Genomic DNA, 19,019 nt, shown 5'->3' with positions numbered 1-19,019 from the left:
AGGGAAGGGAGTGCATCCATGAGGTGTAAGTTCAAACCCCCCTATTCGCATCTTGCTTCTGAATTTTTGAAAGTGGCTTTACAACGATCGACTGCGCAGAGTCTACATGGGGTTGACCTTGCGCCGAGATCCGTGTGAGAGGCGGAAGAAAGGAATACTTTTTTTCTCTTTTTTCTCCCTCAACAGTTATACCACGTGGCATTCCTAATCAGCTGTCACCCCGCAACGGGTGAACCAGCCGGCTCGCTGCCTCTCCCAATCCAAATGGCTCGTGCCGTCTCTCGCCTCCTCCCCTTTCTCCTATGGCGGCCTCCCCGACCTCTCCTCCTCCGCCGCCGCCCACTAAACCCTAGCCCCCAACCCCTGACCACGCGCGCCAAAGCCCTCGCCTCCTTCAGCTCCCTCGTCCTGCCCGGCGACGAGCGCTCGCCTCCGTCTTCCCCCTCGCGCCGCGCGCCGCCGAGCTATGGGGGCGGCGGATCTCCGGGGACGATCGCCGCCGTCGTCACCGCCCTCGGCGGGGGCCCCGCGGCCGTCGGCATTGTCCGCCTGTCCGGCGCCGACGCCGTCGCCGTCGTCGCCCGCGTGTTCCGGCCGGCCAGGAAGGACCCGGCGCCCTGGAATCCCCGAAGCCACTTCGTGGAGTACGGGGTCGCGCTGGACGGAGATGGGAGCGTCATCGATGAGGTATACTGCTCGCTATCGGTTGGTTAGTGTTCTCTGTGCAAACTAGTGCCTTGATTTCCCATTTTGTTCCCCAAATCTGAAGGTGCTGGTGGTGCCCATGCTGGCTCCGAGGTCCTACACCCGAGAGGATGTGGTGGAGCTCCAGTGCCATGGGAATGACCTTTGCTTGCGTCGTGTGCTGAGGGCCTGCTTGGAGGCTGGTGCCAGGCTCGCCGACCCTGGTTAGTTGCTTGCTCACTCAAGTCCTACTGGTCTAGATTATTTACGCTTGTAAAGAAATATTGTAGTTCAGTTGGTTACGGCTATGGTTGACGTTCCTGTTAGCTACGGATGTAGTTATAGTTATAGGGAAACAGTTTTGTCAGATAGGCAGACACTTTTTGTTTGAAGAATGAATGGTGAAGCTATCTTGGGATGTAGGTGTCTTATCTTGAACAAACTCCTAGCTCAGGTTTCATGTTCGCTTTTCAGGTGAATTCACTCTTCGCGCATTCCTAAATGGGAGGTTGGACTTGGCTCAAGCGGAGAACGTCTCGAGGCTTATTTCAGCCAAGTCCGTAGCTGCAGCAGATTCTGCCTTGGCTGGCATCCAGGCATGTCACAAAATTATGCTGTTGATAAATTAAATCATGTTAGCCTGTTGGGTAGCCCTGAGAAACGATATACATGTGGTCATGTTGGAGTTTTTTTTTTGTGTGTTTAACCCTCGAAATACCAGGAACAAATTGTTTCCAGGTCAGGAGTAGCTGAAACAACACTTTATGGAGGGTAGTGACCAGGGGTGGTGCCAGGGGCTGCTCCTGTTACATGCGACCCCCCAAAAGACAAAAAATAGAGATAGCAGTTAGAGTAATATGTCAGTGATTAGTGAAATGTGAAAAGGAAATTGAATATTGTTGTTCTGATCACTAAAATGTGGAGGGGAAATTTGCATTTATGTGCAAGACTTGCTTTTTTCCTTGTGCACGCCGATAACAAATTCCTGACTCAGACACTACTTGAAACCCTTTTGCATTGTGAAGTTTAACTTCATCAGCTCCAGTTTCTTTGGGAAGCACAATGTAGATGTGTTTTTTTAATAATAAGTAGGTTCTCCAATCTGAATTATATGTGTCCTCTACTGTAGGGAGGCTTTTCTACTCTAGTGAAATCTTTGAGATCAAGGTGCATAGAATTGATCACTGAAATTGAGGCTCGTTTAGATTTTGAAGATGAGATGCCTCCATTGGACCCTATGATGCTGCTCAGCAAAATTAACAGCATGAGGCAAGAGGTTCAGGATGCTCTGGATACTGCAAAGTATGATAAGCTGTTGCTGTCTGGTCTACAGGTACTTTATTCTATGCATTATACTGAATTGTTAAAGAAAACATAATTAAGAATGAAAAATGCTCTTACAATTTTGCACAGATAGCAATAATTGGCCGCCCAAATGTTGGAAAGTCAAGCCTCCTGAATGCATGGAGTAAGGTATACTCGTGGATATCTCTCTGTCATTATTTCTGTTGGATATTTGTCCAGCATATCTTTTTTAGTACTCTATTTTGTTGTTACCATGCTTGTTAATCTATGTTGTTTTCTCTTTTTATATGTGAAGTTACATGAGCTAATCTTATTGTTACGGGTTCAAGGCTAGTTAAGGTATGGGGTCATTAACCGGTACACAAGGCAGCATGAAGGAACTCTCTTAAAAATAGATTAGTTAGGATTAAGATATGGAATTAATTAATATTAGGTAAGTGTGTTGTGTATTCTCCTTTCACATATGTTTGGTTGTTAGCCATCGAGATTAATTAAGCAAGAAAACGCAAGGGATACCATCCATTTTTCATCCTCCCCTCAAGAGCACTGGTCCATCTTTCTCTCCGCAAACCTAGACCCCTAGAACTTTTATGATACCTTTCTGCTGTGACTTTAAATGAGCCGTACCGAAACTCCGGTAGATGCCTAATGCCATGTGATTTAAGGGGATCTTGCTCAACGTACTGTGTCCTGAACTTTATCCTGCTTCTCTGCTGTGCGTCATGCCCAAAGTTTATACATCGAACGTTATCGCCATATAATCTTCTTATATGAATACTAATTGTAATCTATAATTCTGTATACTTTATGTGAATCCCATGTCCAATTGGATAGTTTGATTTATTTCATGTTGCAGCCATAATAGTTGATACTGGAACTTAAATGCTTAGCTTGCAGAGTGAAAGAGCTATTGTTACCGAAATAGCTGGAACTACAAGGGACGTAGTTGAAGCAAATGTCTCAATTCATGGAATCCCTGTTACCCTTCTAGACACGGCTGGTATAAGAGAAACTGATGACATTGTGGAAAAAATTGGTGAGTATTATTATTCTCATAAACATATTGTGAACTATTAAAGCAAGATGATAAAGATGTGAATGTCAAAATACGATCTGACGTTGGGTGGCATAGCCCACCAGGGGTAGGAACATGTTTCCCAATATATATTTGATTTTGTATATGGAATAATGGTAATAGCGTTGTTAGTCGTGATGCTTGTCTTCTGTTCTGCTCTTAACCAGGTGTAGAACGATCAGAGACTGCTGCACTGGGAGCTGATATGGTTATTATGACAATAAGTGCAGTTGATGGGTGGACTGAAGATGACACTAAACTTATCAAACGTGTCATGATTGATAAGGTTCCATCAGTTTCATTTTCTCACAAATTTTGTTGATGTCTGATTGCCTGGTTATTGGTTTGCATGCCTTCTGTTTGAAATCCTCTCTGTCCCTTCCATCATCTGTAAATAAATTGGAGAGTGACTATTCTTTCTTTGTCCTTTTTGATGATCAGAAAAGCTCAGGTTCTGAAGTGCCAATGGTTCTGGTTATCAACAAGGTAGACTGCACACCATTTGTTTCAGGAGAAGAGTTTGAGAAATTCAGTGGAATTTTCAGAAAACATGTGCACACGTGTGCAGTCACTGGTAAAGGCATTTCTGAGTTGGAGAGGGCTGTAATAGAGGTTAGAGGTCTTGAGTCCATACCTTCCGGGGGACGGCGGTGGACTGTAAACCAGGTAAATATTTCCGTATGCCATCAGTAGAAAACCCCAGTAGTTGTTCTCTTAGACTTGTTGCTTCAGTTGTTACATGAAAGATTGTTGACTTTTATCCAATTCCATTGTGTTGTCCAGAGACAATTGGAACAGCTCATGAGGACCCAAGAAGCTTTCACAAGACTAGAGTCGTCGATCAATGAGCAGCTACCCTTAGATTTTTGGACTATAGACTTGAGGGAAGCTGCATTGGCTCTGGCAACAATCAGCGGAGAGGACATATCTGAAGAAGTTTTGAGCAGCATATTCAGCAAATTCTGCATTGGAAAATGATTCGTCCTTCAGAATCATGCTGGTCCTCAGTCATTCCGACAATTTTGACTTTTGAGCAGCGTAGTAACATAGAACGATCTGAACAAGCCCAGTAGCTATCTAAAGGAGCAATGAAATTGAACTATTTTCTGGACGGGGTCAAAGATTTATAGGTCGGGATTACTGCTGTCACTGTTCCAAATTTGTACTCTAGGTCTGAGATGTGTTTGGGCCCAGTTTAACTTCATAATAGGAAATTGTATTTTTAGATCATGCACAAATCGAAAGAATGTAAATACCTATTACGATCATGCAAAAATAGGAAGAATGACTAGCTCGTGTTTGTGATGCTAACGGCTGCATGCCACAACTTCACTAATTTCTCACATAGTATTAGCAGTTGTAAAGCATGGTTGCTCTTATTACAGCCGACAATAAAAAGTTTGAATTTCAATTCATCTGAAGGGGTGTGCCCATTTGCCGGGTTCTGTTGGTTTTGACAATCTTCTCAACCGGTTTAATTTTCTTCTTTTACCCTGTTCTGTCACCTGTTTTTTTCTTGATTATTTATTCCCCTCTTTTTAAGTACTCCTGCTGTAAAGAAATATAAGAGAATTAGATCATTAAAATCTATTTCTTTACAGCGGGAGTACTTCATAATTGCATACATATTAAAACAAAATATGCATGATAATTAAAACTTTGCAGGATCACAAAACACATAATTGACAACGTATCAAATTCAAGTTCAATCATCCATATCAAATTCAAATCCAAACACAATCATTGTGCATCACAAACAAAAACAAAAGCAAAAGTGCATAAAACATGAATGGATAGCCTCTCAAACGTGGCTGGTTCACCCACCCATTGCTGGGTGCCAGACAATCTCTCTTCATCGTCGTAAAAGTAGATGCCCAAAAAGTTTTGAGAAAAAATTCTGCAATTTGGTACCCTAAAAATTTGGCCTTCTTCCTTTTTTACTTCGCAATTGCATACATATTGAAACAAACACATGACGGCATGATTAAAACTTTGCAAGATCACAACACATATGATCATCAACATATCAAATTCAAGTTCAATCATCCGTATATCAAATTCAAATTCAAACCACAATCATTGTGCATCGCAAACAAAAACAAAAGTGCATACAAAATGAATGCATAGCCTCTCAAATGGCATTGCCTTCATTGCCATTAGTTGTGCTTGCATCTTCTTCATGGCTTGCTTCCTCTCCATTGATTGCTTCTTCTCCAATGCCACCATTGACATCATTGGCAGTTTGGCACCATTGTTTTTCATTCCCATCCATTGCACCACCCATGCCTCCTCCCATGGCGCCCATGGCTCCTCTCATGCCTCCCATGAATCCTCCCATCATGAAGCCTCCAATAGACCTCACCGCCAACACTTGATCGCGACAAAGCTCCACGTATGCTTTCGCCTTGTCACCAAGACCACTTGTGTCCATGAACATGAACTTTTGCTCTTGTTCAATGCTTTTGATTCTCTCTTCCATGACCACATTCCTTTCCTCAACCTCCGTCTTCTTCTCCTCGGTCGCCGCCCTCCTCTCCTCGGCTGCCGTCCTCCTCTCCTCGGCTGCCGTCCTCCTCTCCTTGCCCTTGATATATGTGATGCATAGTACTTTGATATATATTTTTCTTAGTGGCATTATTATTCCACTTGTCCTGAAATGTTTCCTGAGTTTGTGTTGTTTGTAGTGCTGCACAAAGATATAATGGTGGATATAATTAATTGGGCCAGGTGCTAAAGCATATATCTCTAGTTACAGTTCACTCTGTTTACCATGAGGGGGATTATGATTATCATAGGGTAAGGTTGTCACACTTATGAGCTCATTAGGCTGAACAAAATGACATGTTAAAAAGATAACTGAGACTGCAAGAATTGACAACATTAAAAAGACATGGGTAGGTGGACGTGTGCAATAAAGTTCGATATTTACCATTCATGTCGGTTGCACTCTTAGTTGTAACACATTACCCTGCAAATAAAATATATAAACAGGAAGATTAGCTTGCAATGCTGCAGCTGAAACTGAAACTGACATATCTACAAATGCCTCCAAAGAAACAAAAAACCTGACCAATATATCTGATCCTAAAAAGGGAAAAATATAACCAAATAAAAGTATTGAAAGAAGAACACTAATCAGAGGAGGAATTGTCTATTTCCAGCATGGGTACTCACTGCGCATGCTTGGAAAGAAAAAAAGCATTGCTTAGTAAGCGCGGATCTGGGAGTTAACAAATGACATTAATGGAAATTAATGATTGACGGCAACAACATATTCTATTATTTTTCTGATTACCAAAAAAAGTTAAATAAAACGCACTCTTACTTTGCTGTTACAAACTGAATAGATGGTGTGCATCCATGATTTTCTGTATGAACATTACTGAATTTTTGTCCATCTTTAGTTACAGGTGTCGCTTTACGGTCACATCAGCCTAAGTGAAAAAAAAAAGTGCAGCGTCACTTAAATTCACAAGAGACAGAAGAAAAAGAGTGACAATATGGCGTAGAAAATATAGAAGATACACGAGGGGAGAGGAGTGTATCGAGTTACACAGGGAGGGGTAGGGTTCGTGGGGGATTATGGGGACTGAACCCGTGTGAAAACGGCCCACCGAACGGTCCGTTGAGGTTCGACAGGGTTTTTGGGATGGGCCGGGATAATCACGTAAATACTCTCCAAAAACTCTAGTGCCAAACAAGGCCTTGAGAAATTTGTTGGCATTCACCATCACTTGCTGCCTTAGAGTATATCACAAACCTTTCGTTAACAGTGTAACCATGGTGGGTGCATTTACTGCCATGTTTGGGAGATGATGAGTGCTCTCTCCTACCAAGTTGATGTGCTGCAGGCGTCATTTACAAAGTTTAATTATCTATGAGTTGAACTTACTGATACTTTACATTTTATCATCTTGTTACTTGGTTTGCTTAAGAGTGAAAAAGAATGAGGATACTGAACGAAGTACCCAAAAAGAAAAACTCTGGAAAAGGGGATTTACACGTGGTGTAGAGCCAAAAATAATTATACTGGGAAAACAATATCAAGCTAGCACTTCTGCAATTCCACAGCAGGACGATTTTATTCATAAAACTGGGAAGAATTCTAATGGCACTAACACTGAGTTACACAGTAGGAGCATATCAGCTAAGCTAATGAACGCCAACTAAAATGACACTTAACAATGATGCATAGAAACAGTGAATTCGTTTTGCATGGAGTAAGTTCAGCATAAATACTGCCACAAAATTTCACAGCGTAGCTTTTGTTAGTTACATTTTCCAAATTCAAGAAGAAACAATTAAAGTACTCACTGTTCTTGTCATTTGAGAAGTCAGCTAGAAACTGCCGATATCAACTCGAATTGATCTTCTTCATGAGATCCTCTCAATGTATCCAGTTCTTCATCCCATGAAAATTTAGATGTTGGACGGTACCCTTCGTCCTTCATGTGTTTAGCGAGCCTTCTCAACTCTGTATTTATATTTTCCGCCTCAGGATGTTGCTGCTCCCCAACAACAAACACATGAATTCTGCTGTTAAGCTCAACCCAGCTGCATCCTGGATCTTTGCTAACTCCCCGATGTCTCATCAAATGCCTCACCCGCTCAACATCAGTCCATTTTCTCTGGGCAGCATAGATGTTTGACAACAATATATATGCAGAGGAGTCCCCAGTACCTAACTCCATCAGCTGCTCACCAGCATATGCTCCGACATCAAAATCCCGTATACTGCGACATGCTCCCAATAATATACGCCACAAACATGTTCCATGGTCAATACTAATGGACTCTATGAAATCTTTTGCTTCATTTAGCATCCCTGCTCGGCTAAGAATATCAACCATGCAAGCATAATGATCCAGCCGAGGAGTTAAACCATAGTCTTTGGTCATTGACCTAAAGTAAATCCATCCTCTGTCAACTAGGCCCATGTGACTACAAGCACATAACACATTAATGAATGTTATATGATCTGGAGCAGTGCCCTCTAGCTTCATTTCCTCAAACAGGTCAAGTGCTTCATTTCCACGTCCATTTTGAGAGAATCCAGAAATGATCGAGTTCCATGCAATAACATCCTTATGAGGCATCCTTCTGAATATAACCATGCCATCGTCAAGGTTTCCACACTTTGAATACATTGTAGACAAGGCACTTCCGACAGAAGACCCCAAACCAAATCCGAACTTGAGGATTTGCGTGTGCAATTGCTTCCCTGGCTCCAATGCTGCAAGGCCAGCACATGCTCTAAGAACACTGGTTATAGTCAAGTTAGTCGGAATGATGCCCTCCTTGTCCATCCTGGCATACAATCTCAAGGCTTCCTCATGCTCCCCATTCTGCACATGCCCGGCAACCATGGCCGTCCAAAGGACAATGTCAAGCTCATGAAATTGATCAAAACCTTCCTTTGCATCAGTAATACAGCCGCATTTGGCATACATGTCCACCAGTGCGCTCTTCACATACACCTGCGCCTCAAACCCAAGCTTCACCATCAAACCATGTGTCTGCCTTCCTTCCATCAATGCTCCCACATCACTACACGCATTGAGCACCCCAACCAAAGTGAACTCAGTTGGTGAAAACCCCGCAGAAAGCATCTGCAAGAACATTCTAAATGCGCTTTCTGCATTCCCATTCTGCGCGTAGCCAGTGATCATCGCGGACCAAGTGATGGAGTTCCTCTCCTTAGACGACGCAAACACATGTAATGCTGCATCCATACACCCAGCCTTTGCATACATTGTGACGAGCGAGTTCTCAACCGACACAAACACCACCAACCCATCCTTCACAACCAACCCATGTAGCTGCACCCCCATCGGCAAGCCCGACGGCACACTGACCGCACTAAGAACAGCCGTGGCCACAAACTCGTTTTTCTGCGACGGGCACTCCGCAAGCATCAGCTGGAAGATCTCAAAGGCCTCCTCGGAGCACTTTGTGGAAGCATAGCCTGCCACCATAGCGGCCCAAGAGAACTCGTTCCGCACCGGCATTTCGTCGAACACTCTCCGGGCATCGGGGACGAGGCCCAGCTTACAGTACATGTTGAGCAGAGAGGTGGACACGAACACGTTGGAGCCAGCCGAGGGGACCTTGCAAGCGAGGGCGTGGGCGGCTGCCCCGGCGGACGCGGAGCGCGCGCGGGCGGCGGCCGTGAAGACGGCGGCGAAGGAATGCGGGGACGGGAGGATGGCGGGCGAGGAGGAGAAGAGCATGGATTGGAAGTGGGAGAGCGCGGCGCGCGGGTGGTGGTGCGAGAGCGGGTTGAGCAGGGAGTTCCAGGAGGCGACGTCGCGGGCGGCGGCGGGGATGCCCGCGAAGACGGCCAGGGCCGCGGCGAGGAGCGGCCGCGGGAGGGAGGCGTAGAAGGTGATGAGGGAGTTGGAGACGGGCGCGTGGGACGCGGCGCCGGACTTGAGCGCCCAGGCGTGGAGCGCCTCGCCGTCGCGGGCGCGGGCGGCGCGGCGGAGCTGCTCGATGAAGTGCGTGTGGGATATCTGGCGCGCGGAGGCGGAGGGCGCCGCGCCTGCCATTCACGTGCGGGCGGGCGGCCGGGGCGGGCGGCGAGCGGGCGGCGACGGCGAGCGGCGAGCGGGTGGCCGGGGCGAGCAGGCGGCCGGGGCAGGCGGCGAGCGGGCTGGTGCCTCGAGCGGCAGCTATAACCTGAAAATAAAACAAATAAAAGAGGTGCAAATGGTGTAGTCTCTCCTTTCTGGTTAAAAAAAAACTCATGGACAATTTGATCAATAAAATACTACAAATTATATATCATTAAAAATGGAATTTTTACATGGGAGCGCCTATACATCAGGCACCTGGAAAAGTTATTCCATCAATCACTTTTATCTTAGACCGCTAGATCTTCATCCAACGGCCCAAAACAGATTGAATATTGTTTATCTTTAACCACTTATCCTTCTTTCTCGCGTAGCACGGGCCTATCCAGACCTACCCGCATGCCTATGCCCATCGTGGCCGGCGGCTGTCGTCTCCTCACCACCCCGCCCTTCCCTCGACCTCGCTCCATCGCCATGTTTGCCACCTCCCCGGCCATCTGTCAGCAGTTCTGCACTGATGAGCAGCCCTCCTGCACCCTCCCTGCCCCCCCCCCTCCCCCCCGCACATCATCACACACACATTAAGTTTCTTTCTCGCCTCCACATGAGACGTCGCAGCTTGTTGCTGCTCACATCGTTTGTCCCCGGCTTCGACGATGTCCTAGCTTGGTCTCATTGTGGCCAATGCTCATCGCTGTTGTTCCTCACGCCATCCCCAGCTTTGGGCTAATGTTGCACGGAATTGACTGACGTGCTGAAAAAATTAGGGCGTCACAATTAGCAAAACCGATTTAACATACATAAAGTCTGTTATGTTGGTCAAACTTCAATTAAGACTAGACATGTGCCTTTTTATAAAACAGGAAATGATGTAGTAGTAATCAAGACATTAACGCCCCGAGTGGCAGTTTTTGAAGGAAAGCTCGAGTATAAATTTTGCGAAACCACATACAAAAAATCAAATTTATCTCATTTCACATCTCTTTAAGACTCATAAACAACCTTACAATGTCACGTGTCATTCTTCTATGTGAAGGGCTAGCCCTAGCCTGTCGATACGAAGAACCCATTACAGCGAGTGAGTGGACATCAATAATAATCGCAACAAAACCTAAGCAACATGCACACGGGTGGCAACGGATTGGTACGGATCGAATAGTGCTCTTACCACTACCGTTTTCATATTTTCAAAACAAATATGAATGTGAATACGGATGTTATTGGATACAAATGCGGATTGGATGTTACTTGAATATAGATACATATCGGATGTTACTCAATTCGAAACGGATACGAATAATAGCGATATATTAGTTAAAGAAATAAGACAATAGCTATGTGATACAAAATAATCAACTTGCAAGGTATAAAAAGTCAATAAATACTACCGTAATGCATAATAATACCGAAGTTTAATCATACAAAAACTAAAATCTGACAACATATTAGGCTTTGTTGTTGGATAATTGGCATACTGGGGCTAGAATTACTTAATTTAGCGCACAAAATTTTATTCAGATACAAATGTATCCACTTCCATATTCATATTTGTGTCAGAATCCCGTGCTATGTTTGTGTCCAATTCAGTATTCATACTTGTGTGCAAAATTTATTCGTGTCTGTAAAATAAACTCGGATATCTTTCAATTCCATTTCCGTTTTAATTTGGATGCGGATGTTTTGGATTTGAATATGCATTTTCTCATAGAGTATTTTTCGTTGTCACTTTCCACCCTTACGCCCACCAAACACCTCTCAGACGAACAGATATGCCGAATGCAAACGCACCGAATCAGTACTTGTCATCTGCGTCAGGAAATAAAATTGAGGCCTTGTCTGTTGATCCTCTCTCCAAAGAGATTGGAGAGGATTAGAGGGGAGTGAGAGGGATAATCTTGCGCCAAGGACACACGCACATAAAAATCTAGGTTCTGAATTAGTCACCAACACCGCTTTGCTAACATAATGAGATTAAAGATATAAAGGTCTCTAAATCTCCGCACCCTAAACCCTAAACCCTAAACCCTAAACCCTAAACCCTAAACCCTAAACCCTAAATCTCACCCCCTTCCTTTTTCTTCGACATGCACATCTTTCATCACGCAAATCAATGCATCTTATTTCCAAGATCATCATCTCCGCACTAAAAGGCAGCCGTCTCATTCTGCTATGGCCTTCCAGACCCCCCTTGGCAACTTGAAAATCACTGCCATAATAACTGACCTCAAAATATAAGAGCTGAGTCCCCCGTTGTACACTGAACGCAAGAAAAGAACACAACTCACATGCTTAACTGAGGATGTATAAGACTTCTCAGTTCTCACACTCAAACCGGAAGCACTTGCAAACCTGATGAGAATCAGCAAATTTGTTTCGTGGGCAGATGATGACATTTCATCTGACAGCCAGATCCACCACTCGCCAAATCTCTATAACAAATACTCCCTCCGTCCCATAATATAAGGGCGTTTTTTGCACTATACTAGTATAAAAAACGTTCTTATATTATGGGACGGAGGGAGTAACAAATAAAAGAAGAAGAAACCCAGAGCTGTTCTCTCACAATAGGCGAGAACTCAAACTCAAAACTATAAACATCTAACCTTCTTTTTTTCTACCAGATCTACAGATCTCTTCATCACCAGAGCTCAGCTGACTGACGCCTCTTCATCATCATCAGTGGTTCCAGCCTCTCTCCTTGTCCCTGTTGTGCACGCCCCCCCTGGGCGCACCGCCGCCGGGACCGCCACTCGCCGGCACGCGCCGCGCGGCCGCCCGGCGAGCGCTGTCGATGCCCTGTGCGGCGGCGGCAGCAGCGGCGCCGGCCCTCCTCCCCGCCTGCCCCGACTGTGGCGGCCTGATGACCACCTTCTTCTGCAGGCTGCGCCGCAGGATGCTGTTGATCCTCTTGCTCCTGCTGCCCTTGTCGTTGGACATAACGGGAGGCGAGCTCAATGGCGGCGAGGAGTACTCCTTGATCTTGTCAAGCGGTGACGCTGCTGCAGGCGCCGGCGTCTTGGCACCGCCGGCTGCGGGGAGTGGCATCAGCGAGTTGCGGCGCAGCAGCGGGATGAGCGAGCTGCGGCGGGGCTGGTGCGCCCCTCCGTTGCAGAGCGAGACCCGCCTGGCCTTTGCGGCGTCTGGGTTGGTGTTCTCCTTCTCCTCCGCCAGAGACATGAGCTGGTTGAAGCTGTAGGTGTCGCTGTTGTTGCTGTCCGAGAACGTCTGCTTCGCCATCATCCCGAGGTCCTTTTTGGGTGCTGCTGATAGTGGCGGTCTCTCCATGGTGCTGTTGAGGTTCCTCTCTGACATGGGGCTTCTCATGTAGGTGTTGTTCTCTTCCTTGAGGCCTTGCTGCTGCTGCTGCTGCTGCTGCTGCTTTCGCTCGACGTCTTGGGCGATCTTGTTGTCGACGTGCTGCCTCGCTATCTTCCTCTCGACCAGCAGCTGTGATTCCAACTCTTTGATCTGAAAAGAAAGATGATCAACGATGAACATGATGATTCTTCATGCATAGCAGTGACAAGGCAGCTTGTACTATTTCAGCCATGGTGGTTGCAATGCAACCTGCACTATTTAAGCCATGGTGGTTAAAATGGGATGCTGAAAGAAGTCGAAGGCGGCGCGAAGTACCTTATCTTGGAGATTCATGGTGAGCAGGTCCTTGGCCTTGTTCTTGGCTTCAAGGGATTGGATTGTTTCTTCCATGCTCTTGATCTGAGCATCTTTGCTCTTGCAGTCCTGTTTGGCTCTGCCAACCTAGCAGAACAACAAGAGCATGCATTCAGATTTTAGACATCCAGAGGTTAAAGTTGTATTAAAATATGGATTAGCAGGAAGGGCAGTAGAGTACCATAAGCTTATATCTTGATAGTTCTCCAACATCAACTTGTTTCCTTGCCTGTCCAAGCTCTATTCCCCTCACCCTGCTCGCAAAGTTAAGCGAGCAGAGAGTTTCGCCCACGTCATTTTCGTTGGGGCTAATTTGAACAAACATCAAAGTTTTGGAGTCTCCACCTGCAGTGCTTACACACATTATCGCCAAAACTAAAGGATAGGTTCAAATCAAACCAGCATAAGGAGAAGAAAACAAAATTGCGTACTCAGTGAGTCTTGCAGCAAGTGCGTTAACTTTGAGTTCCTGCCAGTTTGACAAATAAATATGTTAGTGAGATCTTGTATATAAATCACCAGTGCAAACTATAACCAAGGTTTGAAAGTTTGAAACCTGAAGGGTATATGCTGGCTCTTAGTTGCAAGAGCAGATATGACATCTCCAAGTGCAGAAAGGGACTTGTTAATATTCTGTGCTTCTTTCAGTCGTTCGCCTTGAGCATCTGTCTTTGCCACACGCTCACTTCCGGCTAGGTCAATGAGCCACAGCTTACTGTTTGTGCGTTCTCCATTCATCAAGTTTTCTCCTTTGACCATCACGCAATGTATACTGAATGGAAAATTAGTTAGGACATGATTTTACAATCCACTACTTAGTGCAAGTGAATGGAAAACTGGTGAGCAGCGGTAAGAACATCAAGGTACTGACCAGTGCGATCGGCTGCTGTGCTCGTTAGCATTTGTGGAACCAACAACTCTGGCTTTGCTTCCAGTTTGCAGGACATCCCAGGCCTCATCCATGTTACTGACTCGTGCTTCAACCAGTCCTGGTACATGATGAACTCCTTCTGCAACTTGTCTCACTTCTAGCCTGTGCACAAGGTATCATGATGTACAGTATCTTCACACAATGTTGTATCTGATGATATAACTCACAAGTGACGTACCTTTTTGTTGTTGTGCTTGGTTGGGACCCTGTTAGGAGCAAATCATGAATTTGTTCGTTGTATACTTCCAAGGCACTAACAGTAATCTCGTATTGGAAGAGGTCATGTCTGTCCTTGACTACTCGGAAGAGCTCATCCAGAATTCTGTAGTTAACCCCTCGAGCACCTTCAGTTCCTTCCATTGTAAATGTTTTGCCAGTGCCGGTTTGCCCGTAAGCGAAGATACAAACATTGAATCCATCCAATACCGAAGTTGCAAATGGGGCAGTTTTCTCAAACACTTTCTCTGTATATAAGTTGAAGACGATAAACTGTTAAAAACATGAGGAACGATGCAAGGTGAGTAACTGCATCTACGAGTGAATTACCTTGGTCTTCTTCAGGGTTGAAGACTGAATCGAATTTGAAGACTTTCTTCGATGATACATGGCCTCTAACAATGAGCTCTCCATCTTTTGCAGAATCAAAGTCGATCGCCATTGACGCTCCTTCTGCTGTTTCTTCCGTGTTTAGTGGCCGACAGCGGCAAAATACTCTTATGTTACCTAAGCAATGTGCAAGTCACATTAAGTCCTACTGTCAATTTATCGCAGTAACAACGAATAAACTGATACCAGAATAACCAGCTTACCTTTGAGCTCTATAAGCTTGTTGTAAAGATCCTTGCGTTCCTTTGCTTCCTCACTGAACTTCTCTTTCAGGTCCTTAAATTCAGATTCCAAATTTGCATATTGGCTCACTGTTGAAATGAAAAAAAGAAACCATGTTTGTTTCCTTTAGTGGGAGGTAGATACAGAAAAGAAAACTGAAGAGTACACAACTAGTTCAGTTTGGTTAACCACTCTGCAAACATACCATATTGATGAATTGTTGTAGTCATCTGTGTAGCATCTGACAAACACCTTTTGTATTCCTCTGATTCTTTCAGTAAAATCTGGTGTTCTGTCTTTAACGCCTGCAGATCATCACAATAAAGTGTGTAAGTCCATTCACTCTGCCAAGCTTAAGAGTGTACTGTAAAAACAAACAAAAACTTGAGGTCAAATATACACCTTAAATTTCTCACTCAGGTCTTTCAGTAGTTGGCACCAACGAGTCTTCTCTTTCACTTGCCCTTCCACTGCAAATGCTGCATGAATAGCAAAAGTTTCACAAAAATGTTCCCAATCAGCAAGGGAAAGCCTAAACATGAAAGTTCTAGTTGTAACAATTATCAAGACTAACACCATTGTTTGATTACAGATGATACAACTGATAAAAGTCAGTTTGCTGCAACTACCATGGAACAACTGCTGTGGATTTGTTTTGATCATCACAGAAGAAAGAACTGATAAAATAAGTTTGCTGCAACTCTGTCGTTGATTTGTTTGTTTTAATCGCAGAAGAAGAAGATACAACTGGTAAAATTCAGTCTGCTCCTACTGTCAGTGAACAAGCGCATCTGCAGTTGAGACAAGTTCTTCTTACCGAGAGAGCCGACGTGCATGGACTTGCGCATCAGCTCCATCTGCAGGTCGCGCAGGGACGTCTGCGCCTCGCGGCACTCCTTGGTCTTGAGCTCATTCTCCCTCATGAGATCCTCCAGCACCCTCCTGCACTCGCCTTTCTCCCTCAGGAGTGAGTCGTACTCCTGCCTCAGCTGGCCACAGCAGTCGCCATTGCCCTGCAACAAAATGCAGAGATTGATTTGTATACTAGCCACCACCAAGGACAACAACAAGAGGAGAATTCTGAGGCGAATCTTGAAGCCGTTACCTTGTCAATGTGCACGATCTGCGCCCCTCCACCCGGAACGGCCTCCGGCGCAGCAGCACCGTCGTCAGCGGCGGCTTCGGCGTCGGCGGTTTTGGCGGGGGGACGGGGCACCGCCGGAGACGACGGGGCCGCAGAGAAGAGCTCGAGCGGCGCGATCCGGAGGCGGCCCGCTGGCCCCCTCCGGGTGTAGTCGGGCGTGTGGTGCATCTCCGCTTCCGCGTCCGCGTCGTCGCGCGGGGCGGCCTCCGACGAGCCGGTGCAGCTGGCGACGTCCGGCAGGGCCGCCGCCGCCGACGACGACCCCGAGGATCTGGAATAATCCCCTGAAGCCAGAGAGAGAAAAACAAGATAATTAATCCCCCGGAACCAGGCGACCTAGATCCGCTCGCGCAAGAACGTACCCTCGCTGACGGCGGCGCAGGGGATGAAGTCGCGGGCGTCGGACATCTTCACCGTCTTCCTGACCGCCGCCGCCGTGACCGCCTCCGTCCCCACCGACGCGGCGGACAGCGCCCCGCCGTCCTGGACGGCCTCGCTGCTCCCCTCCTCCATCGTCCGGATTCGGACTCGAGCGAAAGCGAAAGCGAGAGGGAAAGGGGGGGAGGAACGGATCGCGAGTTCGTCGGAGATGGGGGGAGGAGGGAGGGTTTTGAATCGAGGATTTGTGGGGGAGGGGAGGCGACCGTTGGGCGGGCCTTGCTTTCCTTCCTCTTTCGAATGTCCAGGCCGGGCTCGGGCTCGGCTGGGGTCCTTGTTAAATGGCGTCGCGTGCTGGCGGCGGGTGGCCGGACGGACGGAGGAGCCTCGGACGGGGACGAAAAGCGGAGGTTTGTCTGGCAATGGCTGTCGCCGGGGTTAATGGTGGAGTAAATCCTCACAATCTCCTTGAATTACCACCGTAAATGTGAGATCTTGCTGGGCTGTCAAAATAAATTTTGTGAGATTTTGCTGTGCTGCCAACAAAATTTATTAGATTTTGCCGTGCTGTCGACACAATTCATGAGATTTTGCTGGGTAGAGCCACTGTCCATGCTCTTGTAGCATCTTTACTTGGAAAAATGGGCAAAATTTGAACCCCCTAAATCTTCATCGGCAAGTCAGCCCCGCCCCCTGCGTCGTCCTCCTTGGCAACACAATGGAAACCCTAGATCGAGTGCGCCGCCAACCTCTTCTTCACCTCGTCTCGCCGTCGCTGGAGGAGCGGACGACGGAGTCCGCACCGGCTCCAAGGAAGGCGATGGTGGGGCCCTTCGTCCGTTTCATGAGTAATGGCGGCCTATGGATTGCACGGTGCCGGCGCGGGGTCGGTGTGGCGGGGTGGTGCGGGGTGTGGGTCGGGCGCTGGTGAGCAGTGTGCGGCTTGCGGGCGTGCGCGTCCATGCTAAGGTGTGTCTGTTATAGTTGTCGCTGAAATTAATAGGGAATAAACCCTAAGAGCCTCATTGAATTCTTGAATTTGATGAGTTATCAACTTTTTAATGAGATTTTGTTGTGTTGTCGACTAAATTTACGAGATTTTGCTGGGCATAGGCATGCTCTCCACGCTCTTGCATGAATCCAGATTTGCTTTTACTCGCAAAAAGTAATATGGGATTTAAGTCTACTTTTTAGGTGAGATGAGACCATTTGTCGTCCGTGCTGCATTTTGTTCATTCTAGTAGTGAATGCTCTGTCGCGTCATTTTTAATTGGAGAATTAATTTTATTTTTCTCCCAAGAGTTATTATGGCAAGTCATATTTCGTAGAGGCGTTCGAGCAAACGCAGACCACCCCGCAGGCGCTATTGGGCCAGTCATGTAGGATGGCCCTTCCAATTTTGAGAACATTCTGTCAATACTTTTTTTTACTACTGGGGTTTTCCATTCATTTTCATGTTCATTTTTTGTGAATAGTTTTAAAATTTATGAATATTTTTTAAAAAATTGAGAATATATTTTAAATTCATGAACATTTACTTCGGTCGGCAGCTACTGTCTGTAATAGCAAGCAAAGTCCCATTAAATTCATAAATGTTTTCTAAAATTGTGAACATTTCACTAAGTCTTTTCTTCATGTTATTGAATATGCAAATATTTCTTAAATACATGAACATTTTTAAAAATTCGTAACCATTTCTACAGATTTGTGAACAATATGAAAACCCATGAACATTTTTTACAATTCATAAATATATTTATCATCTCCATGGTTTTTGTAATTTACAAAGATTGTATAATTCATTTGTAAAAAACGTGAATATAATTGTAAATTCAAAATACTCTTGAATATTTTTGAAAAAATAAAAAGAATTTAATAGAAAACCTAACAAAACTATAAAGAAAATCAGCTGAAAAACCAGGCAGAAAACAAATCTCCAATATTGCAATAAGCACATGGCGCTACATGAGCCACCGCCCTACGTGTTTGCTCGCAATCCTAATTACTTTTAAAAATAAAGATCGCAAGTTCGGAGGAGGAGGAGAGAGATGGGGGGGGGGGGGGGGGGGGGGGGGGGGGGGGGGGGGGGGAGTTTTGAATTGGAGATTTGGGGGAGGCGACCATTGGGCGTTTCTTTCCTTCGTCTTTCGAATTTGAAACGCATGCCAGGTCGGGCTCGGCTCGGATCGTTTTTAAATGGTGTTGCATGCATGTTGCCGGCGAGTGGACGGAGCGTGGGACGCGACCGAAAAGCTAAGGTTTGTCTAGTATAGCTATCGTTGAAATTAATGGGGAATAAATTCTCAGAATCTCGTTTAATTCTTACCGTAAATATAAGATTTTGCTGTTTTGTCAACTTTTTTATGAGATTTTGCTATGTTGTCAACAAATTTTATGAGATTTTGTTGGGTAGAGTCATGCTCTCCATGC

The 19,019-nt window shown here is 45.7% G+C and overlaps 3 protein-coding genes across 7 annotated transcripts; 1 reads left to right on the top strand and 2 right to left on the bottom strand.

The window, feature by feature from the left end:
* Positions 1-220: 220 nt before the first annotated feature.
* Positions 221-4,479, top strand: LOC125507714 (tRNA modification GTPase MnmE). The gene is made up of 9 exons (XM_048672203.1): positions 221-687; positions 770-908; positions 1,159-1,280; positions 1,814-2,017; positions 2,098-2,157; positions 2,887-3,025; positions 3,232-3,350; positions 3,506-3,730; positions 3,848-4,479. The coding sequence occupies exons 1-9, from the start codon at positions 265-267 to the stop codon at positions 4,040-4,042; spliced, it is 1,626 nt and encodes a 541-aa protein (XP_048528160.1). The 5' UTR covers positions 221-264; the 3' UTR covers positions 4,043-4,479.
* Positions 4,480-5,037: 558 nt separating this feature from the next.
* On the bottom strand, positions 5,038-9,727 carry LOC125507712 (pentatricopeptide repeat-containing protein At2g33680). 5 transcript variants are annotated; one of them, XR_007282945.1, is made up of 4 exons: positions 7,379-9,727; positions 6,390-6,498; positions 5,834-6,032; positions 5,038-5,750 (listed from the first exon to the last, which is right to left on the bottom strand). XR_007282945.1 is itself a non-coding variant. In XM_048672202.1 (2 exons), the coding sequence occupies exon 1, from the start codon at positions 9,610-9,612 to the stop codon at positions 7,399-7,401; it is 2,214 nt and encodes a 737-aa protein (XP_048528159.1). In that variant the 5' UTR covers positions 9,613-9,727; the 3' UTR covers positions 6,525-6,909; positions 7,379-7,398. The 5 variants fall into 5 exon arrangements, 1 of the variants encoding a protein (XP_048528159.1); XR_007282943.1 differs by having other exon boundaries at positions 5,994-6,032; XR_007282942.1 differs by lacking the exon at positions 6,390-6,498 and having other exon boundaries at positions 5,994-6,032.
* A 2,195-nt stretch (positions 9,728-11,922) lies between these two features.
* On the bottom strand, positions 11,923-16,985 carry LOC125507711 (kinesin-like protein KIN-14R). Its single transcript, XM_048672201.1, has 14 exons — positions 16,574-16,985; positions 16,173-16,495; positions 15,885-16,080; positions 15,470-15,546; positions 15,273-15,372; positions 15,049-15,156; positions 14,786-14,962; positions 14,418-14,703; positions 14,180-14,341; positions 13,865-14,080; positions 13,740-13,777; positions 13,490-13,653; positions 13,270-13,395; positions 11,923-13,104 (listed from the first exon to the last, which is right to left on the bottom strand). The coding sequence occupies exons 1-14, from the start codon at positions 16,722-16,724 to the stop codon at positions 12,313-12,315; spliced, it is 2,916 nt and encodes a 971-aa protein (XP_048528158.1). The 5' UTR covers positions 16,725-16,985; the 3' UTR covers positions 11,923-12,312.
* Positions 16,986-19,019: the final 2,034 nt, after the last annotated feature.

This window comes from Triticum urartu, chromosome 5, assembly GCF_003073215.2.
Source record: "Triticum urartu cultivar G1812 chromosome 5, Tu2.1, whole genome shotgun sequence".
Taxonomy (NCBI): Eukaryota; Viridiplantae; Streptophyta; class Magnoliopsida; order Poales; family Poaceae; genus Triticum; species Triticum urartu.
The sequence above is the reverse complement of the archived record's forward strand: the minus strand, read 5'-3'. Positions and strand labels throughout refer to the sequence as shown.

Excerpts from the sequence above, each read along its gene's own strand:
- LOC125507714 (XM_048672203.1), top strand. The coding sequence starts at position 265 with ATGGCTCGTGCCGTCTCTCGCCTCCTCCCCTTTCTCCTATGGCGGCCT. Across the intron at positions 3,026-3,231 it reads TGACATTGTGGAAAAAATTG|GTGTAGAACGATCAGAGACT; the intron begins GTGAGTATTATT and ends GCTCTTAACCAG. Across the intron at positions 3,731-3,847 it reads GGCGGTGGACTGTAAACCAG|AGACAATTGGAACAGCTCAT; the intron begins GTAAATATTTCC and ends TGTGTTGTCCAG.
- LOC125507712 (XM_048672202.1), bottom strand. The coding sequence starts at position 9,612 with ATGGCAGGCGCGGCGCCCTCCGCCTCCGCGCGCCAGATATCCCACACG.
- LOC125507711 (XM_048672201.1), bottom strand. The coding sequence starts at position 16,724 with ATGGAGGAGGGGAGCAGCGAGGCCGTCCAGGACGGCGGGGCGCTGTCC. Across the intron at positions 16,081-16,172 it reads AGATCGTGCACATTGACAAG|GGCAATGGCGACTGCTGTGG; the intron begins GTAACGGCTTCA and ends ATTTTGTTGCAG. Across the intron at positions 14,963-15,048 it reads CAAGCTTATAGAGCTCAAAG|GTAACATAAGAGTATTTTGC; the intron begins GTAAGCTGGTTA and ends CACATTGCTTAG.